The sequence below is a fragment of the Eptatretus burgeri genome, chromosome 7 (genome assembly GCF_056783735.1).
Source record: "Eptatretus burgeri isolate ZD-2024b chromosome 7, Ebu_testis_v1, whole genome shotgun sequence".
In the NCBI taxonomy this organism is placed as follows: Eukaryota; Metazoa; Chordata; class Myxini; order Myxiniformes; family Myxinidae; genus Eptatretus; species Eptatretus burgeri.
Window position 1 is genome coordinate 12839564 of NC_140967.1, and position 18169 is coordinate 12857732.

General features: G+C 43.1%; 1 protein-coding gene across 6 annotated transcripts in view; it reads left to right on the forward strand.

Annotated features, from left to right (window-relative positions):
• LOC147022689 (ral GTPase-activating protein subunit alpha-1-like) overlaps positions 1 to 16174 on the forward strand; it is a 226012-nt gene extending 209838 nt beyond the window's left edge. For all 6 annotated transcript variants that reach the window (XM_085887470.1, XM_085887471.1, XM_085887468.1 and 3 more), the window contains 2 exons: positions 13544 to 13668; positions 14029 to 16174. In XM_085887470.1, coding sequence (XP_085743596.1) covers positions 13544 to 13668; positions 14029 to 14168 — 265 coding nt within the window. In that variant the 3' untranslated portion in view covers positions 14169 to 16174. The remainder of the gene's footprint in view (positions 1 to 13543; positions 13669 to 14028) is intronic.
• The last annotated feature ends 1995 nt before the right edge of the window (positions 16175 to 18169 follow it).

An 18169-nucleotide genomic window follows, 5' to 3' on the forward strand; every position in this document is an offset into this window, starting at 1 on the left:
GGAGAGAGCTGGGCAGTCTGCACGTTCGGTGTTGGTATTCGTTGAGGACAGCGAGTGAATCGTGAGCCATTGCTGGACGAGTTCCAAAGTTGGCACGACCACAAGATGTTTTGATCTTTTTTTCTAAAAAAATAACCTCACAGATAATGGCCCCAACACATTGTTTGTTCTCTGCATTCTCTTCACTTTACCTGTTTCTGTGGCCAATGGTGAGCAAAGTTTTTCCAAGCTGAAGTTGATGAAAACATACATCTGTTCCTCAATGATGCAGCAAACACTTGTTGGGCTATCCACCTCGTCAACACAAAAAGGAATTGCACAAAATATTGACCTGAAGGAGCTTATTTCTACATTTGGGAAACTGAAAGCACGGAAAGTAAAATTCTAAATTCTAATGATCATTTTATCCATCCATTGGGACCATACTTTGTGCAGAGCATTGGTGCTCCCCAAGCAGTCCCCTTGACTTTTGGGCACAATTCTGGATGGGTCGCCACTCCGACACGGGATACCAGCAAATTGGCACTCATTTTGCTGACCTCGGAAGGATGACAGGCAGAGTCAACCCCACCTGGTATTAATTCAACAGCCCAGTGGAATTTGAACTCAGGATCCTAAGTTCCCAAGCCCACCACCCGAACCATTAAGCCAACACCAGGCATTTCATTAAATGACATCAAGTGTTCCACGTTATAATGTGCATTTCTTTGAGTCCATATCTTGCTAAAACTATCGACGAATGAGTGTACAATCAGTGTTCCAGAGGCAAGAAAATAGAGGAATGAAAGAGTGAAGGTGAGCAGTGATTCCTGATTTTGGTAGTTTCATCATGTGGGGGTTGCTGGCGGACCTTGAGCGCCCTGCGGAAATTTGGGGGGGACAGATCACAGACAGAGCAGGGAGGCGAGGCGGGAGAGGAGACTGCAGAAGACAGAAACACCACTGTTTTGTGCCTGTGGTGAGAGAGTGAGAGACCCCAAGACTCAGCTTCATCGTGGAAGTTACCAATGATCCTCAATGCCTTGGTTTCCACACCGTGATGCCGAAAAAGGTGAGAGGCGGAAGCACCAGCCCAGACGGGATAGCAGTACTCCATCAGGCTGTGGATGAAAGCTTTGTATGTGGCCATGAGCTCAAGTGTGCCAAGGAAGGACTTTGCATGATGGAGGATTCCCAGTCGGCGGCTGGCTTTTGAGGCCAGCTTGGAAATGTGGCTTTCCCTTGAAAGATCATGGCAGATCGTGAGACCCAACAGCTTGAATCAAAAGACTTCTTCAAGAGGATTGTTGGGAAAGTAGATGGGGGGGGGGGGTCCAGATGGTTCTTTTGGACAGACATAGTGAGAGTGTGAGATTTGTCAGGATTGAAAGACATGTTCCATGTGTTTGACCAGCTTGTGATTTTATCCAGATCTGCAGAGAGCGAAGAAGCTGATGCTTGCTGATCTGAGGGATGAAAGATGGTACGGCAGAGGGCGGAGTCATCAGCAAAGAGATAAAGAGGACTTTCCAGAGATGCAAAGAGATCATTGATGAATACCAGAAAAAAAAAAACATGGCCAAGAACGCTGCATTGAGGAACTCCAGGCTGAACAGGAAGAGGGGATGAGAGAATTTCTGTTGTGTGATGCTGTCGATAATGCCTGGTGTTGGCTTAATGGTTTGGGTGGTGGGCTTGGGATCTGAGGATCCTGAGTTCAAATGCCATTCAGCTGTTGAGTTAATGCCAGGTGGGGTTGACTTTGCCTGTCATTCTTCCGCGGTCGGCAAAATGATTGCCAGCTTGCTGGTATCCTGTGTCGGAGTGGCGACCCATCCAGGATTGTGTCCAATAGCCAAGGGAACTGCTTTGGCAGCACCAACGCTCTACACAGAGTATGGTCCCATTGGATGGATGGATTCCGTTTTTGTTCAGGGCTTTTTTTTTCGACCATGTGAAGGAGTGAGAGATGGGAACCTGGGGCACCAGTCCATATGGAACAGGGCAATACTCCATTTTATTGTGTACAAATAATGTGTTAGCTGTCCGTAGCTCAAAGGTATTGAGTGAGGACTTTACTCGGTCAAGAATGTTCAGCCTGCAGCTTTCTTTTTGGAAGCCAGCTCAGAAATACATATATTCTGCTTGGGACATAATCATGTCTGATGTTAGCACTTGGGTGTTGAAAGGATGTGACTTTCTGCAGCAGATGACTGCCCACGGAGACAGGTGGGTTGCCTTTCTGGTCCTTTCAGATCAATACTGATGAATTGTGAGACTCCATATTGCACAAACGGTACCCTTCATTGTGTTGCTTGATTATTATTTGATGGATAATGTACCATCGAGCATGTGTTGCATGAACATGTGCTTTGTAGTCTCCCCCTGAAGGGGTTGCAAGACGATTGAAACACCCCTGGTCTGTCTGTGTGTGGGTGTGTGTGTCCACATCGATATATTTTTAACTTTCTTTTTTTTTTTCTCTCTGAAACTACTAATCCGATCAATGTAAAACTTTCAACTTTGGAGGCACTCCCGATGGACGATATTTCATTGATAACTCCTGCGTCAAAAGTCGCATGGTATGGCAGCCATATTGGATTAAAGAAGCACCATTTTCTCCAAAACCGCTTCACAAAAAAAATTGGTATGTCATCAGCTACCCATGGGCAATACTGGTTGATGATGATGATGTCATCGGTGAAGTGGTATTCCAGCCATAATTGGTTGAATTGAAATGTTTATCCAAAAAAAATTGAAACTTCGTATATCTGATTGATCTTTGACCCGGTGTGAGTGGAGAATTTAACTTATGACATTCATAACCCATGCCAAAAATCTATGTGACATAATAGTGTGCATGGATGATACAGGTGTTTGGGCTGCAATAGCAGTGGGTAATAATAGTAGCGGGTTCAGTTAACGATGGTATTTTTGTGTGCGAGGTGAGACCATGCGCTCTGCGAGTGCCGTTATAGTCATCACTTGCTTTCATGATTTCCACTAAAAGTACAAGTTGATAATGTGCCAAAACCCAAGCTTTATTTGACTTGTTTAGACTTAATTTATCTTAGTCGCATGTGAAGAAATGATTTAACCTTTTTTGGGGGGGAGGGGGGGAGGGGGTACCACATTTTGATCTGAGCACATGGTTCATGGTGTCGGGATCCCAGTTTTATATCCCTCAATCTGTTTATTTCTACATCATCTCCTAATTTCCTTTGATGTGTAAAAGCTCCCTCCATGAGCTTCAAACACAACCCATGTGCTCCTTCATGGTGGGACTAGTGATTGTTTAAATTTATTTGCAAGCTAATATTTCGCACATTTGAGTAGTTGCTGCGCCACATGTACAGAGAACGCTTTCACATGGAAATGATGAAAACAAAATTTTCCATCTCTTTAATGCATATTTACCTTTGAACTCTGATGGTCAAACTTGTTTCCACTGCCTCCCCCCCGCCCCCGTTTGCTCCTCTTTCATGCCGGTCATCTTCACCCCACCCGACGCCTCCCCGCCATTCACAGCACCTGTCTGTGTCCGATAACGGCTGAGCACAAAGGCCCGTTGTGGCCTGCTTGTAAGGACCCATGATTTCTAGTTGACTGCAGCAGCCACAGCAAGTCTGTGAGCATCGTGCGGTGGAGCAATCATGTGAGGATGTGCATGGCAATGCAAGCAAGCCAGACAGAGTTGTATACGTAATAGAAACAGGCATTTGCCTGTTTCTTTCATGTTTTAAAATGAATTTAATCATCTGAATACTTTGTAAGTATGTTAATCCAATCCATTGGTGCTAAAAATTTGTCCAATTCAGTCCACTCTGTTCTTCGCATTGGTGCTGCCTTACGCCTTCTGTAAGTAGAATACACATTGGCGGTTTTGATTTGCCTTTTGCACTGGTTTGGGCAGGGATGTTGGAATTTGGCCAGGGTGTCAGCACACAATCACCTACTCTTGTGATAGACATTGGGGTCTTTAATATCCACCAGCAAAGGTTCGCAGATGGGACACACGACTGACGTCCCTCTGGAAAGCGGTGCACTCATTCTTGCAATGCCCTGCCTGCGAAGCATGACAGTTTGTAGTCGGTTCGGGAATCAAACCCCAGACAAGACGGCTCAAAATGTGAGCGAGTACGTCACCTTTGAGATACCCCGTCACCCCGATAACATTCATTTTAGCCTTTAAATGACGTGTTTGTGCAAGTGTCTGCCGAATACGAGTGTTGCGATTTGTGCTTCATGTTGTCTCTCGTGCACTTGTGCAACAATCGCTAAACGTGCTTGCCACGTATACTTGCTTAACACAAAAAGCTGGCTTTTCTTTCATCAGCCAGCCCCTCTGCTCACCACCATGAACCTCAAAAGCTTGTGTGGCCATGATCATCTTCTCTTTCTTGGACACCTGTGTTTTCATCGATTCAGTCATGAAGGTATCTGGGTTATTACCACCCAGCCTGCATTATGGGTAATGCTAATTAATGTCCTTGGAGTTACGAGTGTTTGCCAAGCTCTAACCAATGGGATGCCTGTTTAAGTGCCTTCCTGCATTGTCTGAATCCACTGCATGCTCACCCTGCTGCGGCAAATTACACTAACCCTGACGTTCTGGCATCGTTTTGATGCAAATGTGATGATTTGCAAAGGGAAAGAACAGAAACAAAGAACTCGATTCGTGAGTGCCTTGTAGGCAAGTTATTAAGGTATTCACAGGAAGCTTTCCAGAAAGGGATGAAAGATCCAAGTTCTTTTTTTTTTTTTTTTGAAGTGTCTTCATCTTTTAAAGCATGCCCCTCATGCAGGTTATTAACGTAGCATCTCGATTGTGCTCGACTGCTCCCTCTCAACACGACTCTGTTAAAGAGGGCACCTGCTTCCATAAAGCTTGAAATTAGCATTCACGGGTTGATTTTGATATTTTGTGGCACAGAGTACAACATTGTCATCATTTGTGATGTATATTCTCGAAGATGCTTGTCGCCGTCTGCTGTTCTATCGAGAGGACCAGCAACCGGGCGTTTTAGGATGCTTCATAAACACAAAAGATGAACGGACAGGTAGAACGAGTCCTTCGGTCGAAGATATCGGAGAGATTAGATGTTGCACAGACGTTGTACACCGTATATGATTGCCAGCATGTGTACGTTGTGCGGTAAACCGGTTGAATGTGTACTGCAGCTGCCCCCAAACTTTCCTGCTGCTATGCACATTGCTGCCCTGCTGGAGATGGCCTTATTACCAATTCCCCCCCCTTCCTGACCCCTCCACATGCCCAATTTTTGCCAGCCTCACGACTGCACATCCAAATTGGCCAGCTGAGGCAGCTGGTTGCTAGAGCGCAGTGGCTCGGGGCCAGGATTAACTCCCTGGCCAAGCCACCTAACGGCCACAATAACGCAACTTTCCGTCGCAGAAAGCCACTATTGTAATGCTTTTCGAGGGATAGAGTTTTTTAGGAAATGGAAGCAGTTCGAGAAGATGCGATACTCACCCCTCCACAAGCTGAGTAATCAGTGGGAGGTAGACAACACCATGCGTCAATTTAACATGACATTTGAATACATACGCAGGACCTTGACCCAAGCACGCCCTCTGTAAAAAATCATTAATTATCAACATGAGACAGATGTCCTTTGGCATTGGCACAGTGGAATAAGGAATCGTTATCTCATTTGCCAGATGGGGAATGTTAAGACATCAGCACTAAAACCATGCACCAGGATCAGGCTTTTTTGTGCGCCATTAGTGGGGTATTAGTGAGATCTGCTGTTTACGGCAGGTTAGCCGTGAACATGCAATTTGCACAGAACTGTGCGTGTTAGCACATGACGCCCAATTATGATCATCTTGGTACTGGTAATACGTTAAGTAATCTCAATTAGATAACTTGAGAAAGTAGTTACATACCTTCCCCGACTTGCAACTGGCAGTGTGTTCCAGTCCTCTCCGGAAAAAAGTCATATATAACTCCATCATGGGAATATGGTAATAGCATGGCTCCACAGAAGATGCCTTTATGAGGACTAATCCCTGTACAGTTGAGATATTCCATCAGTTTTGCCTTTCATGAGATCAAGACGACCTATCGTGAAGATCCATTCCATGTGATGTTGTTTTCACTCAACTGCGCAGCACCTGCTGAATTCGCTTGAGTTCCATCACTGATGTTGATATCTCTACTTGTAGGGGTTTGCAAGAGCAGCTTTGAGTGGTGGTTGCTATGATAGTGGTTTGGTCCTATGCAGCTGTCATCGGTATTTGTATTGCTTAAAGAATTGGCTCGGCTTCTCGGAGCCATTGTTTGTGTTGTCGTGGTTCCAGTGTGGTTACACCCAGTGAGCACCGGATACCAGCTCCTGAATACACTCATCCATTTCTGCATGAGCCGGCATACCACTTTTTATTTTACCCAACCTTTTGCAAAATTAAAAGATGCAGCCATAAAGGTTCCAATGTGACATTCTTCATCACAACGATGGCTGCCTCCTTTGTCCCGTCATTTTCGGCCAAACATTTTCCGTGCTTTAACCATGAGGAAGGTTGAACACCTGGCCATATTTGCTTTCTTTATTCAACAGATCTTGAACAAAGCAGATGGAAACGTTTGCTTGGCACCAGCCTGTGCAGACATCCTCGTGACAACATTTGCTCAGGTCGGGTGAGCCGTGAGTGCCTCACCTTGTGTTCATAAAGCTGCTCCACTTGGTGTTCCGGTTCAAGTCACCAGGTGCAATTACCTACTTTCAAAATAACACGATCTTTTTGATGAGCCTTGTTCCGACTCGATTATGTGCAAATGTGATCGGGCGTAGACCATCATACCTGGTTTTTCCAGGCTCATGCGTACTGGAGGTGGAATCACTGTTCAGGGTTGTTGTCCTGAGGGTACTTGTAAACACGAACAGTGTAAACAACACGAAATGTGCAACACTATCCGCTCTCCATGCATGGCTTGCTCATTGATTCATGGCTTTCTGCTGAAACTGAAGCCAGTCTTGATGCAAGGCATGGCTGTTCAATCAAGCTGAATGGCACAGGCTGTGCGTTCTGCTCTCTCACTGAAGCAATATCGTCGAACCTTTCTTCTGTTTCCAACATGGACATCGTTGATCCCACTTGATTTTTACACTCGTTTCATTTTTTTCCCACCAATCATTGTTGCCTATTGCAGCTCTCCTGCCCTTCTTCCAAGCAATAATATAATGCGACATGCATTTTGAAGCAAATGCAATCAAGAAACTTGTGAATCCCTCTTTGGAAGGCCAACCCAACCAGGTTATATAACCATTGGTCATGACTCTTGAAAATCTGGAAGGTCAGAGGTCCGATTCCATTCACATCTGCAGACTTGTATCCTGACAAGGTTTTCTTTAAGAGCTCGTAGACTTCTTCTTCTTGCGTATGGCAGCTTGGCTGGTGGGTAGCTATTATTTTGTTGGGGCATGACTATGCCACTGATGCTGTGCCACCATACCAGTACACAGGTACTCATTTCACTGACCTCAGAAAGATGACAGTCGACCCCACCTGGTGTTAATTCAGCAGCCAACGGGGCTCGAACTCAGGATCCTAAGATCCCAAGCCAGCCACCCTTGCCGCTAAACCATCACCAGGCTTATAGAGCTGGTAGTAGTTGGTGGTTTTATGTCCATCGTGTGGTTCCTTCTTGGATGTATAACACAGAACAAATGTACATTGCAATTGTTTGTGAAAAAGCTTGAATATACTGTATGATCAAAGTTTTTGTCTCAAAAGGTCATCTCTTCAACTTATCCTTCTCAGCAGAATGAAGAACTAGTCTTGCCGGTGAAGGCGAGTATCGATCTGCATCAGCGAACACGCAGAACAATGGATGAAATCAACAGGATGTTCATTGAGATATTCCAACCAAAATGTGATGCAGCGTTTTGGGCATTAACCTTTTGTCAGAGCAAAAGATCCTCTTCTGGCTCTGATGAAGGGTTGACTCCTGAAACGTCAGCTTCTCCTTGCTTGCCAAGGTGGTTAGCCTCCTTAAATTAACGTCCTGTTGATTTTAGCCATTATCTCTCATCACACTTGCTAGTTGCTACCTCCTCACAGCATCGACGTAGCTTGACCAATCTAAGTATTTTCCCTCGAGGAAGTAAACAAAGCTCTAGGTTGGACTTGGCACCTTTTTCCTTTTTCCACCAGAGCAGGTGTCATCAGTACTCAAATTCTCAGGTCTTACTCTGGTTCAGCTGACCTTGTTTTATCCACTGCCTACCGAGCTATCAGACCTCCTCCACATGCATAAACAGTTTGTTACTATTCACGGCTTCTTATCATCCACTCGGCCTTTGGCAGTTGATGTCGTGTTCTGGACCTGTTCCGTTTTTTTTTTTTGATGATCTGCCCAAATAACATCGCTGCATCGTTTCATAACCCTGAGGATTGCACAGTTTTTCATTCATGCAAGATGCGACTGGATACATCTGTCAACCAAATTAAAATTGAGACTGTCATTCAAAACAGGAACCTTGCTTGAAATTCAGGTAACTCTTCCTTCCCTAACTCGAGCTCAGAAGAGTTCCCTGGCAAATCTCCTCCATATTATTCTGTGGTCAAATGCTTTTTGGATTCCAATTTTTGTAGACCCTTAACCCCATCAGTAACCATGATCATTCCTTTGAAGCCCACATTTCCAAGCTGGTCTGAAGAAGCATGATTTGCCATCTTCTGCAGGGCCAAGTCATTTATCGGTGACCATGGCCATTGGTTGGGCATATTCTTGTCATACCTTTGATAGTGGATTCCAGCCCCCACAATTCCACCTTTCCACTGGTTACCTACACCACTGAAGGTGGACAGATGTTGTGTTTTCATCCTTGTTTGTCTGTCTGTCTTTTCTTACCTGCAAAACTGAAGATTCACACATTGAGGAACATCAAAGGAAATGCAAATGCTTATGAGGCTTAGGCACAGCGTTTGCTGCTCTCACCAAATACAGGTTGTCAGCTGTCTCTCGAGATGCATATCGAGCGTATAACAGTACAGTCGGGCACTCTGCCTTGCTTCCCATCCCCTCAGGCTACGGCATGGAAGGCTACCTCCTCTCTTGGTTCACTGAAATCCTCCACTCTCATGGTTAACATTTGCTCTCAATGGAATCTCTCATCTCTTTTTGTCGAGGCTGAAGTGCTACAAGGCAATGTCTTGGGTCCAGCACCTCCTGTTTATCAACAATATTTCCCATTTTACTGGTTGACTTTCCTCACCTGTTTTACTGATGATTCTCCACTCTTCTGCATCATAACTCATCATTCTCTTCGCCCTCGACAGACCTTGATAGCCATGTACCATGGCCATGTATCATCAGCCATGATCCCTCTCGGTTGAAAACACCTATCGGTTGGCCTCCAAAGTCAACTGCCAACTGTTAATCCTTGATCTTGTCAAGTCTTTTCTTGGCAAATCTAAACTTCCAGCAATGCACAAGGCCTCCATCCACAGCCCGATGGAATACTGCTCCTTTCTCTGGTCTGGTTCACCTGCCTCACTCCTTTCACATATTGATGCCGTGGAGACCAAAGTCCAAAAAAATCACTGTAATCTCCTGCAATGAGGCTGAATCGATGGGCCTGATTTTCCCCCATCAAAGACAGATCTGTAGCCTCTTTGTCTTGTACTACTTCCTTTCTGGTCTTGCACAATCTTCACATTTTATGGTCTGCCCCCTCCTCCCCCCCAAACAGGTTTATTCAGGGTACACATGGCAAAATCCCAAAATGCAGAAATTCAGGCTCATTGCTCACCTCCACTCACTTATTAGTCCCCTGCCGGTTTTACCAGAGGTTTGCTCCCGTCTGTCTGTCTGTCTGTCTGTCTACCTGTCCGTCCGTCCCACCTGTGTTTTTTTTCAGACTTTTTTTTCCACATACCCTTTAACATGTTCAACTGAAACTTAGTACATGGATTTATGTTGATTAGTTACAGAACAAGTTCGAGTTTCAGTGTGCGCCCCTCCTTCCTTTGTTGATATTTTTTGTTCCATTGCTGTTTCATCTCTGGTTTTCCTTTCCTGTTCTTTCAGCACCCATCTTGTGAGCTTTGGGCTTGTATCTAACTTGTTCACCCCCTATATCCTTCTCTCCCTCCACTTAATTTCTCATTTTTACACTCGCCAATTATTTCACCAAGTGTCGCTATATGTTAATCAATTTCCATCCCTGAACTTTGATTAAGATCGTTAAGTTAAATATTAATGAAATGAACAATTAGATGTATCCACAGAAACATTTTTTTGTTGTTGGTGTGGGGGGGGGGTGGATTTTGCAAGTGTGTTGCTTGTCGTGATGTGTTTCTTGTTACCTGCAAAATCGAAGATTTTTCAAGTACAATGGTCAGTCGATTTTGTTATTCTGTCTATTTGTCTGTCTCTCAATCACCTACAGGTTACAATTCCAAACCAATCTTCATGAAATTTTACCAAGTTGTAGATGTAGTCTCATCTGAGAAGCCGATTGATGTTGAGGTCAAAGTTGAACAGGATTTGCATATTGCGTCACTGAATTGGGAAACCAACTATTTTTGAGATCAAAAGGTCAAAGGTCAACTAAGGGGCAAACATCTAAAATCAATTTTCAACTTAAAAATCATCAATTTACATCCAATTAACTTGTGGATAAAACAGCAATTGCATAGTCCATCACCAACTATTTTTGATGTCAAAATGTCAAAGGTCAACTCGAGGTCAAACTTCTGAAATCATAAATTTCAATTTGAAAAATAAACAATTTTCATCTCACTGACCTGAGCTTTGTTTAAGATTGTCAATTTTAATTTTAATGAAATGGACAATTTGATGTATCCATGGCAACCTTTGGAGAGGGGGTGGATTTTGCAAGTATTTGTTTGTGTGTTTGTTTCTCTGTCTGTCCATTTGTATGTCAATCACCTACAGGTCACAATTTTAAACCTATCTTCACGAAGCTTCACCAAATAGTAGAGTTGGTCATAAGCAAGAAGCCTATTGATTTTGAGGTCAAAAGGTCAATGTAGGCAAAGGTCAACAATTTAGGAGCAATTTCTAAAATCCTAAATTTTTCATCCAATTGACTTTAAATTTGAACAAGATGTTGCATTATCAGGTCACTGAATTCAACCACCATTTATTTTTGAGGTCTAAATGTTAAAAAGTTAACGTAGGCCGACTTTCTAAAATCATCAATTTTCATCCGATTTGCTTGAAAGTTGAACAGGGTTTGTATATCATGCCACTCAATTCAACCACCCATTATTTTTGAGGTCAACATGGGCCAAAGGTCAACTTCGGTGGAATTTTTGAAATCCTCAATTTTGATCCGATTGACTTGAAATTTGAGGAGGATTTGCAGATCAGTTCACTGAAATCAACTACCAATTATTTTTGAAGTCAAATTTGTTAAAGGGATGTTGCACATATCGTGATTCTTGTTTGTTTGTATGTCTGTGAGCAGGACATCTCAAAAAGTTATTCACACATTCAAACTTCATGGATGAGATGGGTAGGTGACGAAAGTAAGCCGATTAGATTTTGGTTCAGGTCCGGATGCAGATCTAGCCTATCAGTGGGACACAAAACATAAACTGTTCAGCCTGGTAGACGTATGCGCTCCACCATGTGCCAATCTAGTTGGCTATACCATTATTGGAAATGGGCATATCTTTATTTCATAGGAAGGCAAACCAATGTCATCACATGTAAACACCATAAAATACGATGTATTGATGGAGATGGGAGTGAGCAGTATTTGTTTGTGGAGAGGGAATCACATATGTGGGTGGCATCATTGATTGGGGAAATGATGACATCAAGTGTCAAAAAACCGAAACGTTTTTCTTACAAAAGCTTAAAATGTGTTTTTAGATATTTCAACGTATCGGGGGAGGATGAAAGATTGTCGGTAATGGCATTTTCTACATTCTTGTAAGGTACATAAAACGAGTACAGGTGCTGGGGGTCATATTTCGCCACTCCCCCACCCCTATGTTTGCTCTAATCAACTTCACAGAAATTTCTCTATCCTTAGATTAGACCTCCACATTGAACTGAGGCACAATGAGTTTGAGACTGGCTTATTGAAGTGCAATTTCGTCATTGCATTAAAATGCGTGTCATTCTTTGTGCACGCCACATTTTGTTGGGGACATCAATGCACCCGATTCATCTGATTTAGATGCTTGTTTGACAGCATCTTTAACATGAAATTAGTCATTGTATGCAGGTGTCTCAACAGCAATCCAATTACTAGAGCTGCATAGGCTTCCAAATGATGTAGGCATCATCACAGAAATATTCAAAGGAAACCGACAGCATTTGCTGAGCCGGTGAAGTGCATTTTGTAATACTACACGGATGGTAATATGCGATGTATTAATGTGTAAGAACACTTTATTATGCTGTCGGTGAACAATCAATTCAATCTGTATGTCTATTTCCCACCAAGGTGAACTCCCGCTGCCCCTTGTTGAATATTCAAAATACGAGCAAACGTTATTTTGCATCCCTGCTTGGGTCATTAGCCAGCCACCTTGGAAGACCGACAGCCCACGAGGGAGCTCTCTTATCTTTGCCATTCAAGCGTACGAGTGAGCGTGCAGCACGCGGTCATTGTGGTAGGCCACCAGGGAGCGAGCCTGGTGCGGGACATGGAATAAGGCCTCAGCTGGCTCGGGCTCTGCTCGCAGCCAGGCCTTTTCAACAATTTGTCACAGGCTTCGCTTGGCATGCTTGCTCCAGCACGGCACGTGCTGTTCGACCATTGGGAGTCGTGAGCCACCAGTAGTGAAGAGAAGGGAGGGTGGAAATGGCAATGAGTTTGCCTTTTTAAAATCTACTGTGGCTCAGGATAGGACCATGAATCAGGTCGTCCCAGATGCCTTGGGTGTTCAATGAAAAGCTCTCTATCGGGATTGGTGTGTGTGTGTGTGTGTGTGTGTGTGTGTGTGTGTGTGTGTGTGTGTGTGTGTGTGTGTGTGTGTGTGTGTGTGTGTGTGTGTGTGTGTGTGTGTGTGTGTGTGTGTGTGTGTGTGTGTGTGTGCTTTTTAAATATACTACAAAATATAATCGTATAAATGTAGGAAAATGTGTGTTGGATGCCTGACACAGGTGCCTCGAACAAGGAATTGAGACTCCGCTATCGAGTTTCCTTTTGTAACGACATGAGCGATCTACACATACTGTGTGGGGAATCAATTTAAATGATTACTTGCCTGTTCAAACATGTTGATTACAGAATTATTCCAACTTAACAAATTTCAAAGCATACAATGTATTTGCGGACACATCTGCCTTTCCGTTCAATGTTGAATTTTGTCAATGTGTGGAGATAATATATTTTGGGAAATGACAGTCTCACTCTTGAGATTTACCTCTGATGTCATTGTCTTCCTACATTTGTTATGATCTGCAGCATTCAAAGGAGTTATTTAATGGATAGCAAACAGTGACGCTAAACGAAGTACACTGTGCACACATCCAGTTCTTGTGACGGACAATGGGAGAGGGAAAGGAGATAAGAATGTTTTTAAGGTTGGATCTTGACAGAGTGGATGACAGCTATGAGGAGCGTGCTTCGTATGTGGAAGCCGCAGCCAGGCGCCATTGCAAGCCCTCCACGTTTGAAGAGTTCTCTGTCCAAGTCTTCAACCCCATGCTGGAGAAACGGTGGTCCAAACAGTCAGGTACACTTTTGTCTAATAAGAGTTGTCTAATAATAGTGTCAGTCGGCAAGGCCTGGGAATGTCAGACACTCATGTGTAGGACTGTTTTATAATGGAATAGAGAGCACAATGTTGTGATGTAGCATCCATCACACTCAACGAAGCAGACATGAAAATGATCCAACACACATGTCGATACTTACTAAACTCCAGGATCAATATTCCTTACACACTCATGCCCCAAGATTGCAAAGGAAATGAGGATTTGTTTTTATACTTCAAAAGTCTGACGTGTATCAGACCGTGAGTGTTCGAAGCACCCACTGAGAATATAGCTTTTGTTTTAAATGAGGAGCAATGGTGTGTTGCTGTACTTGGCAGGGGCTGCAGCTGCAACATGTGTGTTCGGGGAAAGTAGCAGGGAAGAACCCGAGTCGAATCCCTTGGCCTTCCAGGCGGGTGTGAAGTTCCGCCGCACGCATCGCCCGCATCGCTTTACCAGCGCAATCTCCAAGCCATAACAATGGCCCAGACTGGTGTGGCGTTTTCTATTGCTGTGCAATTTGTTGGTGTTGTTGTTAGGAGAGATCTCGGTGCCTGTTTTATGATCCACAAGTGCCTATTTCTGATTGTTTCTTGCCGTCAGGCTTGAGACTTAATCGTCATTTTGATACCGGGGATGGAACACATAACGGATGTATCTGCATCCCTCAGAGATCTCAAATACGTTTCTTCCTTGAAAATTTTTGAGGCAATAACGAGTTAAAATGTCTCAAATTTTTGAACATCTTGTCTGGAGTTACAGAATTTGTGGACCAAGTTTTATTTTTCTTTTTATTCTGAATCTTCAAATCGTTACATCATCAAGTCATGTCATTTCCAGAACTTCCACTCTCTTGTTTTACAACAAAAAGTTCTCAATTGTTAAAAAGAACAAGGGAAATGTATTTAGCTGTTGATTTTAAAGAGTACAGGTTTGCGTTTCCAAATCGCAACATTGTCCAAAACACAATCTCTCCAAATGAAGTGTTGTTTAAAGATATTAATCATTTCTTTACCACCAGGGTAACTTTACACTCTTGCACTGCGTCACTGCCTGAAAACAGGAACAACACTAGAAGTGGCCTAAAACATGCAACTCAACATTGTCACTTTGAACTCCACTTCGATGATTACCTCTCCCCTTACTCCCCTGCCCCTTCCGACCTCCACATGCAAAGGTCACTGTTCCAGTGGGCTCAGCGGCTCACCTGGAAAGTGCTGACAAAGTTGGTCTCAAAAGATTTCATGCCAGTTCATTCTTTAAAATTCCCCCGTTTGTGGGCTCGTCAACTCCGGTTCATTGTGATCTTACTTAAAGATGCATGTCATCAACCTTAAGTTAAATGACCCATCATATATGTAAAGTCCATTAAACCTTGCTGTACCGATCATTTATTTTTTACAAAAAGAAGATTTAATACGATTATTTATGATTTTGTGTCACCGCGACGCTCAACTCCAGGCTTCCTATTTAGCGGAAGCAAATGGTGCCCAGTGCCCTCCACCTGACAATCCATGCTGCTCAGAAAAGTTCTCAGATTCGATACATCCGACTGCACGCTCCCTGATGAGGAATGCATTGTTTTTGCTCGAAAATAAAACAAACAATAAAACCAACGTCTTGTGTAGCTTTCAGTTCTCATTTGTCAAATTTACCTTTTAGCATGTTGCTATCGCTGAGATTTGTTCACGTTTGCACTTTTCTACAATTGTGACATTTTTTGGATATGTTTAATGTGGGTTTGACAGATGATCAGTAATCACATTCCTGGGTCTTGGTTGTTCATTTGAGCCTTTTGCCAAAACAGGATGGATGAAGAAATATTTTTCTCTGCGCTTAGACTATATGACTGGCAGAATGCTATAGATGTGCTGGGTATTCACGTGATGGTTGTTACCACCTTGTTTTGTCTCATCTGCGAGCAACGACCGATCTAGTGGTGAAGTTTTATGATTGCTGGTTGTCAAGTGCCGAACTTTGTTCTTACCTACATACATACGTGATTCAATGTAGCAAAGGCAGAATCCTCATGAGATGTTCCCACAGCAAAGAGACAAGGGTCATGTCACGAGTTTGTTTTAAATTATCCTGAAGCAGTCCAGATTTATGAGATTATTTATTAATTTGTCATCCTGTCTATCATTACCACTTCTTCGGAAGTGATGTCATGAATGCAAAGCCGACCGTTTTATACTTGTTCTCATAATGAGAACATTTGCCTCTCTTAGATTACCGAGCGTCTCGATCCGAGAGCTTTTAGAATACATCTCAAGCGGTATTTCGGTTCTTGGAAATATTAATGCCAATTTGGGTTTATCACCAAGTTCTCAAAACGAATATATTTTTAAAATGTTCCAAATATGTATGTTTTTTTCTTAATTCTGTTGTCCTATAATCGCACTATTGTTTTTCCTTTTCCTTGTTTCTGACATTTGTGTTTGTTATTTCACTTGCTGAAAAACAATAAACAAAAAGTGCACTTTACGGAATTGCTTTTGGCTTGATTTTATCAAATGCTTATCCCACTGTAGTAGTGGAGATAAAAACAATGCATGAAATCCCTTTGACAACTACTATTCAACTTGGTTGTGCTGGCAGGATCGTCTCGAGGTGTGCACACTAACCTCTCAGCTGTCTCGCTTGGGTTTTAATGTTGATCCACCTATAAACTGTCGTCGCAGTGTTTCACATGCAGGTGGAGATGTGTGTGTGTGTGTGTGTGTGTGTGTGTGTGTGTGTGTGTGTGTGTGTGTGTGTGTGTGTGTGTGTGTGTGTGTGTGTGTGTGTGTGTGTGTGTGTGTGTGTGTGTGTGTCGGTCATCCATTGGAAGGGTGTTAAGCCAGAAGATGCATTTGCCAGCATTGATTTGTGGTGGATTTTTTTTATATTTTTTTGCCGATATAAGATCAAAACTCATGAAAGGTCGAGGTAAGATATGCTAAAAAGACAACGAACTAACAGCGGGGCCACATTTTAACTCATTCAGTGGAATAAAGAAGGTAGGGCCCACAGTTAGCTGCAAGTAAGAGAGTTGGGTGAGGTTGGGTTAATTGGGGTAAAACAGATTGTGGGTATGAATGGGAGTTGACATGAAATGGGGGTGACAGATGACATGTATTTCACTGTTACTTGAATCCAGGGAGGAAAGATTGGGATTGAAGTGCCTCAGGAAGATGGTTCCACAAACATGAGAAAAGAGTGGAGGTGTGGATTGAGCCTGGATTTTGGAATTTTAGCGAGGATAGGATTACAGAAAGTGTGCACACTGGAAAAAAAACTGGGGAGGATTTCAGACCTGAGAGCAGTGGGAGCTACATCGGAGAAGAAGCGATAAAAGCAGAGATGCCACTGACCTGTCTGCGATGTCAGAGGAACAGGTTTTGTACTTGGGCATCATTTTGATGGATGCCAATAATATTGAGTGCTTTTGATTCCATATATTCCAGAAGAGACGGATATGATGTGGGGGCACCATCCGATTTGGGAAAGCAGTATTCCACTGATCTACACACAAAAGCCTTCCAGGCTGTGAAGAATTCTAATTTATCAAGGAATGACTTGGAGCAAATGACTTTGCTATGTGGTCCAGGATAGTCAATGGTTGATGGGCCTATAATTTCAAGAAAGGATTAGAATTTCAAGATAATGACCCTCTTGTAGTGTTTGACCATGGAAATAAATAGTTGAATTAATTTGTCAATCATTGCAGAGTGACAAGGTGAAACTAAGATTCACCAGGATTGAAAGACATATTCCATTTGTCAGACCAATATCTCATCAATTCCAGATCAGTAGAGTGATATGTTTTATAATAAGATGATTTTTTGATTGGCTGATTAAACACAAGCTGTTATGTCACAAATTATTTGAATTTGTTAGGTGGTGAATCAGAACAGTGCAAGGTTAATGCTTGTAGATTTGAGATATATAACATTGTATTCTTCTTTTATGGCCACAATTATTCCCACATTATTGTGGAGTTAGCTGGGGGAGGCTTGGCCCAAGTCTTTCACGAACTGGCTATATAGACCTCACCTTCAACTAAGATTCGGGCAGGAATTTGTAATTTGTTCACGGTGCTGGCGATAGCTCACCTACTATTCACGAAGGACACCGTGGGATCTTTGTCATCCACCAACTAATGTCGGCAGACTGGACGCTCGTTCAACGTCTAATCCTCAGGATGGCACACACATTGATAAATCAGCCTGCCTCTGTAACACTGGGGTGCATGCTACTGTTACCTTGAAGACCCTTTCAACACTTTAGACACCTTTAGATCCCAATATAATACACTAGTAAAGACATCAAGAAGGGGATGGATGGTGTAAAACCATCAAGAAGGGGATTGATGTGAAAACCCTACCCACACACCACACAGGGGTTCCAGCAGGTGCTCAACCAGAAAAAAAAGGGAGGACATTCCTGACCACTCTTGTGCATCATTGTAATTACAGATCACAACGTTTGCAGCACAGG